The sequence below is a fragment of the Struthio camelus genome, chromosome 2 (genome assembly GCF_040807025.1).
Source record: "Struthio camelus isolate bStrCam1 chromosome 2, bStrCam1.hap1, whole genome shotgun sequence".
Classification (NCBI taxonomy): domain Eukaryota; kingdom Metazoa; phylum Chordata; class Aves; order Struthioniformes; family Struthionidae; genus Struthio; species Struthio camelus.
Window position 1 is genome coordinate 55,361,185 of NC_090943.1, and position 15,449 is coordinate 55,376,633.

The 15,449-nt window shown below is 35.8% G+C and overlaps 1 protein-coding gene across 4 annotated transcripts in view; it reads right to left on the reverse strand.

Moving 5' to 3' along the window:
- Positions 1 to 15,449, reverse strand: part of NT5C3A (5'-nucleotidase, cytosolic IIIA) — a 30,082-nt gene that overhangs the window by 13,116 nt on the left and 1,517 nt on the right. For 2 of the 4 annotated variants that reach the window (XM_068935861.1, XM_009679695.2), the window contains one exon: positions 944 to 1,050. The exons of 1 other annotated variant lie outside the window; for it this stretch is intronic. In XM_068935861.1, coding sequence (XP_068791962.1) covers positions 944 to 1,045 — 102 coding nt within the window. In that variant the 5' untranslated portion in view covers positions 1,046 to 1,050. Of the gene's footprint in view, positions 1 to 943; positions 1,051 to 1,425; positions 1,706 to 15,449 lie in introns of those variants that run through there. One more of the 4 variants, XM_009679694.2, reaches the window with a different exon arrangement.

Consider the following 15,449-nt stretch of genomic DNA (forward strand, 5'->3'; position numbering starts at 1 on the left):
TATTTAGATCTGCTTAGTCTACAAAACAAAGCTCACTGGCAAACTTTTAAAAAGCCTGCAAGCATAATGTAACTTATGCTATTTGCAGTGTATGAGTTGCAAAAAGCCACGCTGAGGCCACAACAAAATTCACAGGATGCAAGTGTGTGTGTATTTCTTCTTCCAGCTATATACATACATGTAAAGCCTTAAGTGTCTTGGCTTTAATTCAGACACAAATTTGACTTTTGGTCCATAAATGCAACAGAGGTTTCTCTCAGAATCCCCAACTGATAGTAGGCTTATCTTTTGGACGAGGACATCAAAAGCTACTGGACTTGAGTGTAGTCACATCAGTAGTTACTCCATTACGTGCCACTAGTCAGGAGAACTGAGCTACTGATCATGCACTCTGCTAGCAGAACCTGAGCTCAGGACAGGCATTTTTCATGTTTATTACCAAAAGCAAGAATATAATGCAGTTTATTTTCATATAATATAAACTCAAATATGACAAAACATTCTTCAGCAACTAGTAATTACCAAGTTACTCTTTCAGTGGTTTTATCAGAAATAGCCTTGAGATTACTTATCTAAAAGTAATAGGCAAATGGTATTGTGGAAATGTAACGACAGAGCACTGAAAATCATCACATTTGCTTGACAGCATCCTGCTAAACTAGAGACCCAACACTGGTTATGTGAAATAAATGGAAGGGCCTTCACTATTTAAGCCTATGCCACTCCAAAAAAATGTAGTAGTAAGTACTGGGATGCATACTCAAAATATTTTTTCCTGTTTTTCTTATTTCAGTTTTTAATAATTTACATTTTTTACAGCAAATGTGCTGGATTGATGTTTAGTTTGAAAAAAAAAAAAAACAAATATTAAATAATCTGGAGAGAGTACGTTCACAGAAAACACAGCAAGAGCGTTTTCTCTTGTGCTTTTAAAGGAGAGTACCTGTGCGTTGAGCTTAGGGCACTCCTGATTCTTCTGTCCTTGATTTTGTCCTACTGCAACAGCACAGGTGGCAAGCAGAGTCCAGAGACGCAGGGCTTGCATACAGGCTGCCAACAAAAACCAACCAAATCCTTTTAAGAATTGGTCTGCTATATTATTTGCTCTTTACTATTCCTGCTGCATAGAAATGAAAGCAAACACAGCTAGAACACTCTGAAAGTACCCACATTTAAGACTACTCTAATTGATACATATATAAAAGTAGATGAAAGTGTAAATTAAATTAACCTATTCAATACAAACTAGTAAATGTATTTATTCCTTTAATGCTGTAGTAAATTCTATGCTATCAAATTTATACTTTAAAATGTATTTTTTTCAGAATAAACAACTGTAAGTAATGACTTAGCTGGTAGCCCTAGTTTAAAAATGCAACCAGAAGAAAAGAGTCGGTCCTGTTGACAGAAGCTGTGCACACTTACCAGAGGGTTTTGCAGGAGCAGCTGCAGAAGCAAAAGAAAATTCCTCCTGCTTGGGAAACACTAATATAGCAGTACAAGGTGCACTCGAGGGCGTTTCCAAATACAGCCTGACTAATCCCTGTGCAAAACCCCAGGATCCTGTGACGCACATTAGCACAGCACAGCAGTTTGTTATGCTCAGCAATACAGCCTGACAGGCGTACAAATGATCAGCTGGTGCATCAACAACAAAACCTTTGACCTTCACTGAATGAACAGCTTTCATGGATGCAGCAGGCAAATTTGGACTGCTCTAACGGAGAAGGCCCTTGTTTTTCAAAGCAGAAGCTTACTACTTTGTTACATTTTAACCTTTTCCTTACAAAATATTTCAAAATATTTTAGGATTTCCTGTTGCAGAGTGCCACAAAGTTCTTACAGCTCATGGACACTGGCCGTATTAACATTTAGAAGGGAGCACAGATTTATTTGTGTAGAAGCAGCAAATTAATTACTTAATGAGTCCTTGCTTTGACTTTAATTATCTATGCAATGCTGGAACAGGAAATCAAGGAGGCTTGTTTGTCAGGATTTCTGAGAAACAAGGGGCCTCAACAAGCTTTCAAAAGTTTGTCATTTGCATATTGTCAGACCAAAGATAATAATTCCTGTTTAACCTTAAGTTTATGGTGATCGCTATCTCAGGTTGTCAGAAACAACCACAAACATCAAGCCAATTCATATGTGGCCATGAACGTGCCTGGTGCAACTGTCAGAATTAGAGCAAGGGCAGGTTAGTAGCGTGGCACATGCAAAACCCCCAAACCTATAAAAACTATTACCATGATTTTAGAAATTCATTAGCTAAGACAATTGCTTTCAAGGAGGATGTACTATTTTTCTACTTTTTAAAAAGACCGATAGACCTTTTTGTGAACGGTACAGTGGATCCAGATATATATTTTGTCCACATACCAGCCATAACCCAGTATGTATTCTGTCAGGAATCTTCAGACTGTTGACCTGCACAGAATACTCTCATTTCTTCAGTTACGCTCTGCGTGTTTTGACCTAATGAAAGACCTAATGAATACTTCAGCTGATACGAAACATGCAACTTTCATTGACACGCCTCTGCTAAAATTGAACAAGACCCCCAAAATATACATGTTAAGGTCTGCTGTATTCTTGGGCAGCAAAACAGTTTGAAAGCTATATTAAAAGTGTAACACAACCCCTGCAAAGACGACATAAAACTTACTTGGCATTGGTATTTGCCAGGATTTATGGCTCCTAATACATCTACTTGACGTAGCACTACTTGATAAAGCCCACTGTTTTAACATGCAACATATAGGTAATGCTACCTTTCATAGTATTTATTTGTACATACAGTTAACATGCTTTCAAGATTATAGTAATTTCATAATAACGTAAAGCTACAATATAATAAATTGAATAAATTTGAATTATTTGCACAACAAAAAGCTGCAGCTTATAACAGAGCAGTATTTCTACTTTGAGAGAGACTCATGAACACTGAAGAAAAGTATGCCTGCCAGATGAATAATGTAATTCAGGTAATGGCATCACTTTACACATTCAATACACAAAGTAGCTGTCTTTGAGCGTTTATATACTTCAAAGGTGACAGCGCTATGGACATAAATGAGTCTTGTGAAACCTCGTGAGACTGGGACATGGTGGATGGTAGAGCTGGGCTGTTGATATTCTGGTGCTTCTCAGACATAGTTCTGTAAGAAAATTAATTCTAATGCCATCAACAACTTAAAGGAAATTTAGCTTGCTCTTTATTAAAGTTGAACTCCCACCCCCTCCCATTTTTCAGTCATTTCTTAAACTTGCCTATGATTTAACATTGAAGGAAAGGGTTATAGAAATTAACTAACTTTTACAGATTAATTTTAGTATACCAAACTAATTAAAATTTAAAATGTACTAATATGGTATTAATTAAAGAGCTAGAAAATGACACTAGCAAAATTTTTGTAAACATTAAGACAGCCAACATCTAGTTCTTAGAAAAACATTTACTGTGTCCCTAAAAACAATGTATTTTCACTTTACGGAAATGCAGTCTATGAAACTCCTCACCTAAAAAAACAAAGGACTGCCTTTACAACTCATAGAAAACTTTAGCTGAAGCGCTTTGCTTAACTGACCAACAACAGAGAACAGCGGCTCCTGCTGACCGTGTTCTGCTCCTGCTGCCTTGAGTCAGATCAGGATTTGGTTTTTACTTCTGTTAAGAGGTGAATTAAAACTGTTGTTTGCTTTTACAGAGAGATTAAGTCCAGCATCACCTCTGAATAATTTCTACTCTTACAATATTGAAGGTCATTTAAAAATATTTTAGGCACCACAGACTAAAGAGGGATAGTTATTTCAACAGAGAGCTTCTATTTTAACCTTCTCTCTTTGGCTGAGGGCCAAGGGAATACATATCTCCAGCGCAGAATATTCTAGGCAGCAAAGAAACCCACTTAAAACATTAGATGATTTGTCTGTCCTGTAAGACTAGGAAAAGGTTCCATCTGTTATAGTGGTGTGTTAGGTGAATGTGGTTTATAGAGAGATTCAGGATGCTCTCAAAGATCATGAAGTACTGAAAGTTGTTAGTCTAAAGCAAATTAAAACTGATTCTACTAGTCCTTATGAGCCTTTGCTCTAAGTTTCACCTATTCCTTTGGGGAAAGAAAAGGACAGAGCACAGATAAGTTATGTAAGCAAGTCAGCTGAACTGTTTTTTAGTAAAACATTAAATACTTCAACTGAACTGCCACCAAGTTTTAAAGACCAAGAAAGTGGTCACATTTAAGAGTGATTCCATTCATTAAAAATCATATTTCCTATAAAGAGATGACTGAATCCTGTATACACTGTAAATATGAACTTTCATAAGCTTATTACCTTTCAGTCTTGCCTAATGAGCCTATTACAGCTGAACAACTTTGAATATATCCATGTACATTTAGCAACATTACTTGAGCAATAGCATGTTGTTCTATTGCAAGGATTGCTTTTAACCATTAAGAGTTTTTTTCCTAATTTTATAGTAAGTTTGCTTAGCGTATACTTTTCAAAAAAAGCTACTTGAAATAGTTTCCACAAAACAAAGAATGCTAACTGAACCTTAGCACTCAAGTACCAAAATCAAGCAGAAAAAAGGAACCAAGGTAAAAAAGTTTAAATACGATCTTTATTCACGTCTTAGTGAACTCAGATGATGAGCAGCGTACTGGTTTGGTTCCAGCAATATCTTTCTATGTTTGAAAGGCACAATCACAAGAAAAATAACATAAGCCTCAAGTTAAATGAAACTGGGGTAAACGAAGTTTTCGAAGGATATTTTGCAGGAATTTTGGAACTGACTTATGTTTCCTGTAGAGGTTTGGCGTAAAAAATGCTAGCCACGTTCATGGCTGATATGATGCAACACAGAATACACATACACAAATGTGTGTCTGTATTATAGCAGTAGCTCATGAGGAATACAGATAGAAGATACTGTTTAAGCAGGAAGAGCTTGAACAGCACTTGTTATAAAAGAATGCTAAGAAAGGGATTTTATTTTGGACTCCCAAAGAACATACCAAACGAGAGCAAGAGCGTTGCCTTCAGAAGAATAAAGATTTGAACATGTTAAAGACCGAGTCCATTAAATCTCAGTAAATCTAAAGAAGGCAAATGGTAAGACGGAGAAGGTCAGCAAAATGTTAAATCAGTAGCCATTTTACCAGACAATGCGTTTTGGCTACTGAACTATCGCATTTTAAAAACGCAAAAATAAATTCATACACAAAACAGACTATAGGAGGTAAACACTGTATCACAATATATATTTAGCAACTCTATTCAATATAATTTTTTTTATTTAGATCTTATCAGAGATCAATCTCTACCCTACAAGAGAAAATGAATGACCATTTATAGTTTTCCCTTTCAGTTTAAAGGGGATGACTGAACTGAACTATAGAAAGCTATTCTGTTGCTGTCAAACGAACATTCAAATGCATGAAGAACAGCTAAACTACGGATGTGTTTGTTCTCGTTGTGTTTAACATGACTTAATCACTATCACTGAAAAAATGGTATCTCAGTAAAACCATTGCAATTCATTAAAAAAATAAGGCTACATAAATAAGGATTTTAATTTGGAAAGATAATCGTGCATCTTTTAAACATAGGTATCATCAGTTTCATTAGGACGAAGCACAGGTTTTAATTATTGTTCCTGTTCACCGCTTAACTTACATTAAGGTCACGGAGGCGAAATAAAATATTTTGTTTCAATGATTTCTCAAGGTGGTTACTCTAAGAGAGTCAATAACGAGTTCAGAATAAGAAGTTTCTTATCAGTTTCTGCAATTCTAAAAATCTAAAGCAAACAAGAGATTAAGCATCAATTTGCAATCTGCAGGAAGCCATGACTGTTGCAATTCCATATGAAGCTGACTGTTCAGATGAAACAGATCGCAGCATGTGTGTCCCTTAGCACCTTCCTCTTTTGCTTACAAAAAACACCTTAAAAGCAGAGATCTCTGCTGGTTATAAATCATCATACCTTTAGCATCTCCCAAGAAAATAAGAATGAAGGAAGGCTAAATACACTGCTGAACTGCTCTCTTGAAGTCTAGGTAACAGAATACAGGTAAGAGGTTTTGATGGACTTGCATATTAACAAAAGATATTTCTTGAACACAAAAGTGTGGTTACACCTCTATAAATTATAATTATATATACAATCATATATATATGTATATATATCATAAAACTCAGAAGGCACTGCAACAACTATGACAATAGAAGTTTGACACTTTATGCGCTATTTCAAATCCTCTATAGAAGTCTCTTAACCAGTAGCAGTAACTAGAGCCTTAATTTTCAATAGTTCACATGATTTCCTCCTCTAAGCTATTACTCCAGGCAAAAACTTAGTCAGATTCTGACAGAGTGTATGAACATCTAGAACCAGTTCTGAAAACTGTATTTGAGTGAATGAATACAGCTCAGGGCAGGCATCCTTTGCCTCTGATTGTATGTTAGGGGAATTGGCTCATGTCTGTGCTTTGACATTCACTCAACTCAGGACAGGAAGAAAACAAGGCCTTTTTTCTTGGCCTTTGTATTTGCATTTCACCGGTGACTATTCTTACAAATCATTTCTGGATACCCCTCTTTATAAATCTATTATACACTTGCAACTTAGCAATTTAAACATCAAATACAATTCCGGTCTCCCTACCTCACAGGGCTAAGATAGCAAAAGGTGCTGAGAAAGGCAGTGAGAATGAGCAGGGACAGAAAAAGCTTCCATACAAGGAACAATTGAATACGCTAATTCTTCAGTCAGGAAAAGAAAATGAATGGATTAATAGGGAAAGACTGTTCACCATCTTTTCCATTGTAAGTAGTAGGGGTCATCAACTGACATTAACAGGAGGTACCTTCCAAAAAAAGTAATGAAAAACATCTTAAACACAGACAGTATCTCTGCACTAGAAGCTGCTGGAGGCTGGGTAAACATTCTGGGTAAGAATCATGACAGCTTGTCCTGTCCTTATGCTTTCCCTATGCCTCTGCTATAGATCACTGCTGGATACATGATATTATCTGTATCAGGTGAGACCATTTTCATGGAAGGTAACTCATCACTCCTATTTTGTAACATGTGACACAGAGAATCATTTGCAGTTCAGGAAAGTGATTTATTTTCATTTCTGTTTCCCCTCTCCCCTCCTTTTTCTTACCATTTTTCCTTCAGATAGATACAGAAAACTAACCCTTGACAAAATTTGAATTTTTGAATTTGACTGGTATTCACAGCTTCCTTTAATGCTGCTATGGTAACAGAGGATAAATGTTGGAGTTTAGCTACCTGAAAGACCCACTTCTCTCTCCTGTTGCACACTAACTCTTACTGGAGAACGTTTACAGACGAGGTTGTTCACATAACTAATCCTTCTACAAAATGCCTAGTAAAACAATACAGAGCTTTAAGCGTTGACACTATGTGGATACTATAGTATCTTTATAAATTCATAATTAGCTATCAGATGTGCAAAAGTTCACATAACACAAGTGCACAATAACATAATTTTGATCAGCTACACTTTGGATCTTTTCCAAACTGTAAATTTGCGTTTATACTTTTTTACAATGAAATATCCTGTATACGTCTACTTGTTCGCTGAAAGAACTTGCAACAAGTACTTGTTTCCCTAGAAGCTTCCCATGTAACACTGTTGAGAATGGAATTTGCATTAAGCCCAAGGCCTGGACTGAAGCAGTTGCTGCTGATTCTCTTCTTATCTGCTTGTAAAAAAAATGCTTAGATTCACTAAGCCTAAGAATGCTGTATCTACATCAAATAAACTCTGACCCTTAAATGATGGAGTTGCAGGACCCAGTTTGAAAACAAAGTCCCCAGGACAAAGTTTAATCCACAATGCATTACCAGGCCCTAAATTCTAATGAAAGAATGTGGTGCTAATATAATTTTGCAATTAAAGTTACATATGAAGACTACCACATTGATTAATTTTTCAACTGTTAGGATGTCTTCTAGTACAGACGCTTCTTTAACCTTCTTTAGAAATAAGCCAGTAATTCAAAAGATGAAATTCAGCTACCTTACGCTCATTTTAAAGGTAAGAGGCAGCATGATGGGTTGCGGTGTGATGGACTGTTTCGTCTCCATGTCCCATTGTTTTATGGCTCTTTCTGGCTACTAGATCCATTTAACGATACCATTGGATGTTCCTTATTTCTTGTTTCTCAGTGCATTTGCTCTTTGAAAGTGATATAGGGCATATTTGAAAGCACTCTGTACCAGATATCCTCCTTACCCTTCTGTTTCACAATTTTTCCATAGTAACATGCAGAGTAGTAGATTGAAGACTTTCCATGACTGATTTTGGTTGCAAGGGCAGATACTATCCAGATGAAAATAACTGACTGCACTAAATAACTGACTGATAACTAGTAAGTTTCTATCAAAGAGGGAGAGCCTTAAAGGACCAGGTTAAGAATATATTTCAGTGGTATTCACTCTGTTTGAAATCAGGGTATAATACCACAAACTCTTACTTAAAAACAAAAGCTCCAATAAACTTGGATTGTTTCAGCGATCCAAACTACAGAGACGACAAATGGTTCTTGATATAAGAAGGAGCTACAGCTTATGAGTGGGGAAACAAGAAAGAACAAGTAAGTAGAGCAGGAATCTTTCTTGAGGGCAAAACCAACTCAGGAAGTCTGCCATTCTATGTTCAGATACTTCAGGCATCTTCAGCATCCAAGTCTGGCCCTTGCCATACCCCCTTTAAAAAAAGAAATACTGAAAATTAAAACAATAATAAATTAAGCACATTAATTCTTTTTTTAAAGGTTGGCATACATAAAAGCAAAAGCCACATTTGCTTCTATTACTACACAAGCTTTACATAAGTTTATATGGAAATTATTAAAAAAACCCACAACTTTTTGTATTTATTGTCTGTGAGCAAGCCAGTGAAATTTTGTCTTCTTTTGTGACACCACTGAACAATAAGAATATAGTTACTTCTACTGTTTAAACTTGGGTGTTGTCCTGTTTGACCTGTGTCAACCTTAAGCATATGTCCATTTCTACTAAAAAAATGCCTCATTGTTTTAAACATTCAAGCGATACTCTATAAATTAAAGGGTTTAGCTAAATTAGAATTTTTAAAGTGCAATTAAATACATAGAGGTGACCAACACAGTAGCCACAGAGTTCAGCTTTTTGGCTGTGGTGGTCTAACTGCTGCATGATTGACATGGGACTAAAAATCTGTCTACAATTAGCATCATCAGTTCTCTGATGCTTTACAGCAGCTGATCATTGGTGATTGATTGTTTCTGGGTAAGAGACAGAGCAGCTGATGTCCAGTAAACTACTCAAAATAACTGCTGTATGAAGAGCTCTACCCCAGGAAGAAATAGTCACTACAGATCAACTGCTGCAGAGTAACCTGATGGAGGAAGGCCAGAAGAAAAGTTAGACTTGTCCTCTACCACACTATACTTACTTACCAGTCTCTCTTGCCTGGTCTTACCTGGCCTTACGACTCGTTGCATGCTGATTACAAAAGGAGGCCAGGAAGAGTAGTTCTGAGCTATTCCTGCCTCTGAGCTGCAACTAGCACGTGACGGGATGAGCCAGGTTTCAGTACTGTGCATCTGACAGGCAGCAGAAAAACAGCTACTGCTCTAGTTCCTCTGGATGAGGAGGCATATGTATGTCTCTGACCTGGAGTCCTCAGAGGCCAAGAAAAGCTAGTTGTTGTTGGACAGGATTTCTTAAATGACAAGTTACTTTAAAAATATTGTATATCCATCTTCAGAGATGTACCACGCAAACTAATACGAAATCCACACTAGTGCCACCTGCTGTTCTATGCTGTCTACTGCAGTTAAACTAGCTAAAATTTAAGTCCTGAAAGAGTGTCATCTAACAAAGACACTAGATTCTAGTAAAAAACTTGACAGTATGCTTCTTTCATCATAATTTTTCCTTAAACTTCTATCAAAAACTTACTCTTCGCAGGCTATTGGTATACTTGCAGAAAACATGCTTGTGTATGCTCACATAAAGGGAAGGAAGGGGGCTGAGGCCAATAGCTTGAAGGCTATATTAGCATGAAGTAGAACAAGCCAAGAGAGAAAAAGATTACGTATTCTGTATTACGCAATTATTTCAAATGATATAATAGGTAAGAGGCAGCTGTTCCACTTTCCTGAAGCAAAGAACTTCAAAAGTTAAGCTGTTAGACATTTTCCAGATTCAGACAATTTTTAGGTAAATTTAAAATCACTATTGAATTTACAGACAGAATTCCCCTGACCATAAATGCATGAATCCATACCTTGGGTCTCTTCCAGCACTTACATCGAAGTATTTAGTTATTTTTTTTTAATATAAAATTTGATAGCTCTTGTTAAGACCGACTGTTGAAATGCTGTGCAATTTTAATCCATAACAAGAACAAATTTGCACTGGTATCTATATTCAGACATTAAAAAAATACTTGTATTGTTTGACAGTTAAAATCACATGCTTAATATTTGCAGGTTTTGTTATTGGCATTAATCTGCAAAACGTTCAATAGAAGGGACACAATTTTAGCTCTCTGAAATCAAGAGTTACTGCAAATAGGAGAAAATCACTTGACAATATGACTTACCACATACAAAGCATTTAGGACAAGGTAAAAAGGCTTCAGAGCAGAATGACTCACTGCAAGATTGCTTTACTGTTTTAGAGGAAGACTTTCTAGAAAAGATAAATGAAAGCAGCAATGGCTTAATGCTCTTCTGAGCCTATACCTACTTCATATATTGTATCCTAACATTTGCTTATTATTATTTATTTCTTGGAGCTCAATTTTCAGGCACAGTTCATCTTCACATTTCATTAAAGTTATAAGTAGGATGAATCAGCTCTCAAAGAAACTAAATCAGTACTAAAGACTTAATTGACCTTCCTAAGCGCATTCCTTGCAAGAATATATGTTTCAAAATCCATTCCTAAAAAAAAAAAAAAAGGCAGTGGCAATTTCACATGGTTTAAAGCCTATTTCTGAAACAGGTGGTTAAATTGTATGATCAGCTTAGTGTACTAAATAAAGTTAAATACTACTATGAAAAAAACCCTGCATAGTAGACTACTTTTTTATTTTTAACTGATTTTGGAAGAAGATACTTAAATTTTGAGTCCATTTTTGTTCTGCTAGGATCTGAATATTTAAGATTTCCACCTTAATGAATTCACAAGGAAAATAAAAAAGATATTATTAATATCTAAGTTAAATCATCATGAACTACATTTGAAGTGTTATTCCTGGCCCTGTATAAACTTGCTTTACAAACCACATTCTAGGTTACCATATATTATGATGAGCTGAACGGAAAAGTCTACAGGCAACACAAGCTTGCTTTCGTAATGCTAATGTTTGTTCCTCAAAAGAAAAAACACTTTGACAGAGTGATATAGTCTGAAGAAAACTACATTTAATAGAAAGTTACCTGAAATCTCCAGTAGTCTTATCAATCCTAATGTACTTTTAAAAGTTTAACAACGTTCTAAAAATTATTCAAACAGTCTAGCCCCTAGCATTGTAAGGGCTCTGTCACATATGGCTAGCGTTAGCTCTCAGGAGTTCTTTCACTTTTCAGTTCTTTGATTCATACCACGGCACCTTTCCCTTGGAACAGTTTTATTCCCACATGCATTGCGTTACTGGATAGTTTACAAGGTCAGAACATTTTAAATATTATCCCTGCAATACCCAGAAAGTGATAGTATCCTACAGCGATATTTAAAGAGGGTCCATGCTCTTCTCCCTTCCTCTTTTATTGATTCCAATTTGCTCATGCTCAAGCTCTTTTTTGTCTTTATAAAGGAAATAATATGTATTTACCTGAAGGAGTGTCACATACTAACCATTTAGATGCCTGAAAGATAGTGTCATACACATGCTACATAGTGCACATTCCTTTATTTCATTCTCTACTAGGAGGTCATCAATGGCCCATACCAGTGTGACATCACAGTCACTAGAAGAACTAGTGTAAACACTCCAAAGACAAGACAAAAAGAAACAGCGCAGTATGATATCGCTGCCAGCTGTAAAGATCTGTATCCTTCATCTGTGACACAACTGTTTTGATTCCCTATGAAATGAGAAGCCACTCTAGCCAGGGCGATGTAAAAGTAATTAAAAACAACAACAAGAAACAAACAAAAAAACCTCTCCGCACAAACCCTATGACAGGCATGCTCACAGAATAAGTTCCTGTATTTCTTAAGAAAGGAAATAAATGGCAGTTACATCACCTCTTATCTATTTGCTTGTATTTCTCCTGGTAATTTCTAATATCAAAGAAATCATGCAATTCCACCCCTCCCCAACATATTAAAAAGAAAGCTGGTCAGAAACATTTAAGAATAGCTGGTTTAAAAATTTATTTTAAAATGAGAAACTGCCTTTTAAGTTGAATTTTAATTTGCTGCTGTTGAAATGTGATATAAAGCCTTTTTTCAGGTAGCTAGATGCTCTCACTTTAGGAACCAAATTGAGAAATGGACACATGTAACTAAAAGTTTGCTCAGTTTTCCAGAAAATAAACTAGAGACAATCATTTTGAGTTTTAAGGTATTTTCCTGCTACTGTATTTTAACCAGCTCTCTTACATTTCTCAATTCATGTAAAATAAAAACCACTTGTAGTTTTAATAGCAACATTAAAAAAGCAAAGTGAGAGACTGTGATGTTGATGAAAATCCCCAAGGTTCTAGCATAACTTTGCTCATGCAGTACTTGTGCAACAAATATGACTCTTAAGCAACTTTCCTTACATTTGCCCCAAGTTTCAGTTAGCATGGGCTATTACTTAAAGATGAGCTTTTTCATAAGACTTAGGCAACATTTTTCACTCTCTAGTCTGTGGAAACTCGGTTTCTGCAGACCGAAATTTCTAAGGGCTTCACAAAAGATAACCAAGAAACCCTAGGTCTATCTTCCATACCCTTGATTTGTTCTGTACAGATCCACAGCTTCACTGCAAGACTGTCTGGGCTGTGAAAAATTCAAGAGGTTGAGTGCTACTGTAATACTGTAAATTTTAATCTCTTTACAGCAGCTATCAAACTGTAACCAGCAGGTTACTTCAACAGTCTAATTAACCTCCTCTTTAAATCAAAGTTAGCAACCTCACTGGCAACTTTACATTGACCTGCCTGTAGAAACACTACTACGATTGCACAGAAATGGTAGCTTGACTGTGCAAGGTAATATAGATGTCATCAAGAGACAGTTGTTTCTTGACACAGAATAAAACTTCACATAACTGGCTAAATATTTACTACTAATACCCTTTGTTAGCTTGGAAAGGGAGCCAGAACACTGTTTGCATTCATCAGTGCCTAATGCAAAAATCTGTATTTGCCAATCTTAAATGGTCAATAAAGACAATACATTAACAATTTAACCTAATTTCAAATGTAAACCTTTGCTTTTAAATGAGATGCAGTAATTTCACGGTGTCTTTATTATGCTTAAATTTGTGTAGCAGGCTAAATGTTTTGCTAAAGAATTAATCTGCTGAAATATGACATAGGTATTCTTGAATTTGTCGATTTTATCATTCAATATTGGAATATAATCACCTTCATATTTTCATAATCCTTGAGGATCCTTTCCCTTTCCTTTACATTAAAAATTCTTGCCCTCGTAAACCTTGATATTAGCTTGTCTTATAAATATTCTATTTGATTCATAGAGGTCACTGTCTTTTTAGCATTTAAACACTCAGATTTTTACTTAGATTTGGGTCTTACATTCGTCTAACTATGTTTTAACTAAGGAAAGTCCAAAAATTGACTGCTGTAGCAAAGCCTAAACAAAGAATATTGCAGTGATGGGCATTAAAGGCATATAACTAAGGTCCAAATTCTCGAGGCCTATTCCCTACTGATTTTGATAAGTTATACGCTAAGGTATCTCTGAAAATCCGAGTCTAATACTGGAGGTATAAAGCCAAAGCATAACTCCTCAAGATAAGCAGTTCCAGAATATAACAAAAAATCCAAGCTGTCCAATTTCATACTTTCAGTTCAGCTTAACCATTTTAAATAGCTACTACTGCAATGCTTCAGTTATCTATACCTGGAATTTTGAAAATCGAATTGCTGTTTTAATCATTTCCACTTGCAATTTGGCCAGACAGCACCTGCAAAACTCTTGACAAAAAACCTTTAGATATACTTCTACTTACATTGTGGGTTTTAATTTTTCCCTGGTTTTAGAATGCATATGGAAATACTTCTGTAACGAAAAACAATAAAGAAAACTCAAACAAAAAAAACCCCACCAAAAATAAAAGAACAATCCAATAATCTTAGAGCAGATAATCTAATGTAGAAGACCAGGCTGGCATAGCAGCTCATGTATTGGAAAAAATAAGATTTCAGCAAAGTAATATAGTCTTTCCTGCTTCACACTAACTTACACTACATTACATATTGGAAAAAAGCACCTTCTCCCAAGAGTTCCAAAGAACTGGAGGAGAAAACTGTTTCAGGAAGTTCTACGGAACGCGGCATATTCAACTAAAACAAACACCTGAACACATTTTCTCCCTTATTTGACAAACTAAAATCATCGGTGTGAAGTTTGCATGACTATTGCCCTTCTGAAATAAGAGAAATTTCACTGCCTGACTACAGAGGTTCACTGAAAATACTGCTTGTGGTAGAAAAAGACCTGCAGCTGACGAATTAAAGTTTGTTAGCTGAGGAAGCTGCCAACTCTACTTAATCTGTTGAAATGATAACTCTCTGAGTGGGCAAACAGTATCAATGTGTTGTATCCAATTGGTAAAATATTTAAATGTAAGTGCTTTGAACAAGCTTCATTTTTCCCTTGCAATTTGAAGTTGAGAAAAGCTCTAATCCTAAAAGTAGAATTTTCAGAAGTATCTATTTAGGATCACAGATCTCTGTCCGAGATCACAGCTCTGCAAATGTCATCCAAACACGTTTAAGAGGTCAATTTACCAGAAATCAATTTATCATTAACATGACAAACCTTTTTCCTACCAAAAGCAAAATCTCTGCAACAAACATAACAAGTTGAAGTTAAGCCTCTCTAGCTGAGACATCATTTAAAGATTGTAAAGAAAGGTAATACAAATATACCCTTAGCAATTATTAGGCTTTTTCTGAATTTCTGCTTAATAGAGCTACTAAGAACAGAAGTCAGGGAAACTATTATAGCTGCTTTTTGACTATTGGTGTGCTCAAGCGTTCAAATTTTGGTATGTTATTGTGCACGTAACTCACCAAAGTAAGATGCACTATCAGTACTAGAACTAAAAAAAGAAAAGAAATAATTTCCAGTTACCCACTGTTATGCTACTATAGACTTTCAAATGAGTTTTATAAAATCCTACTATATAGTTCAGAGCCCTGTCTAGAAATAGGTCTAAAACCTATCTGAAGTG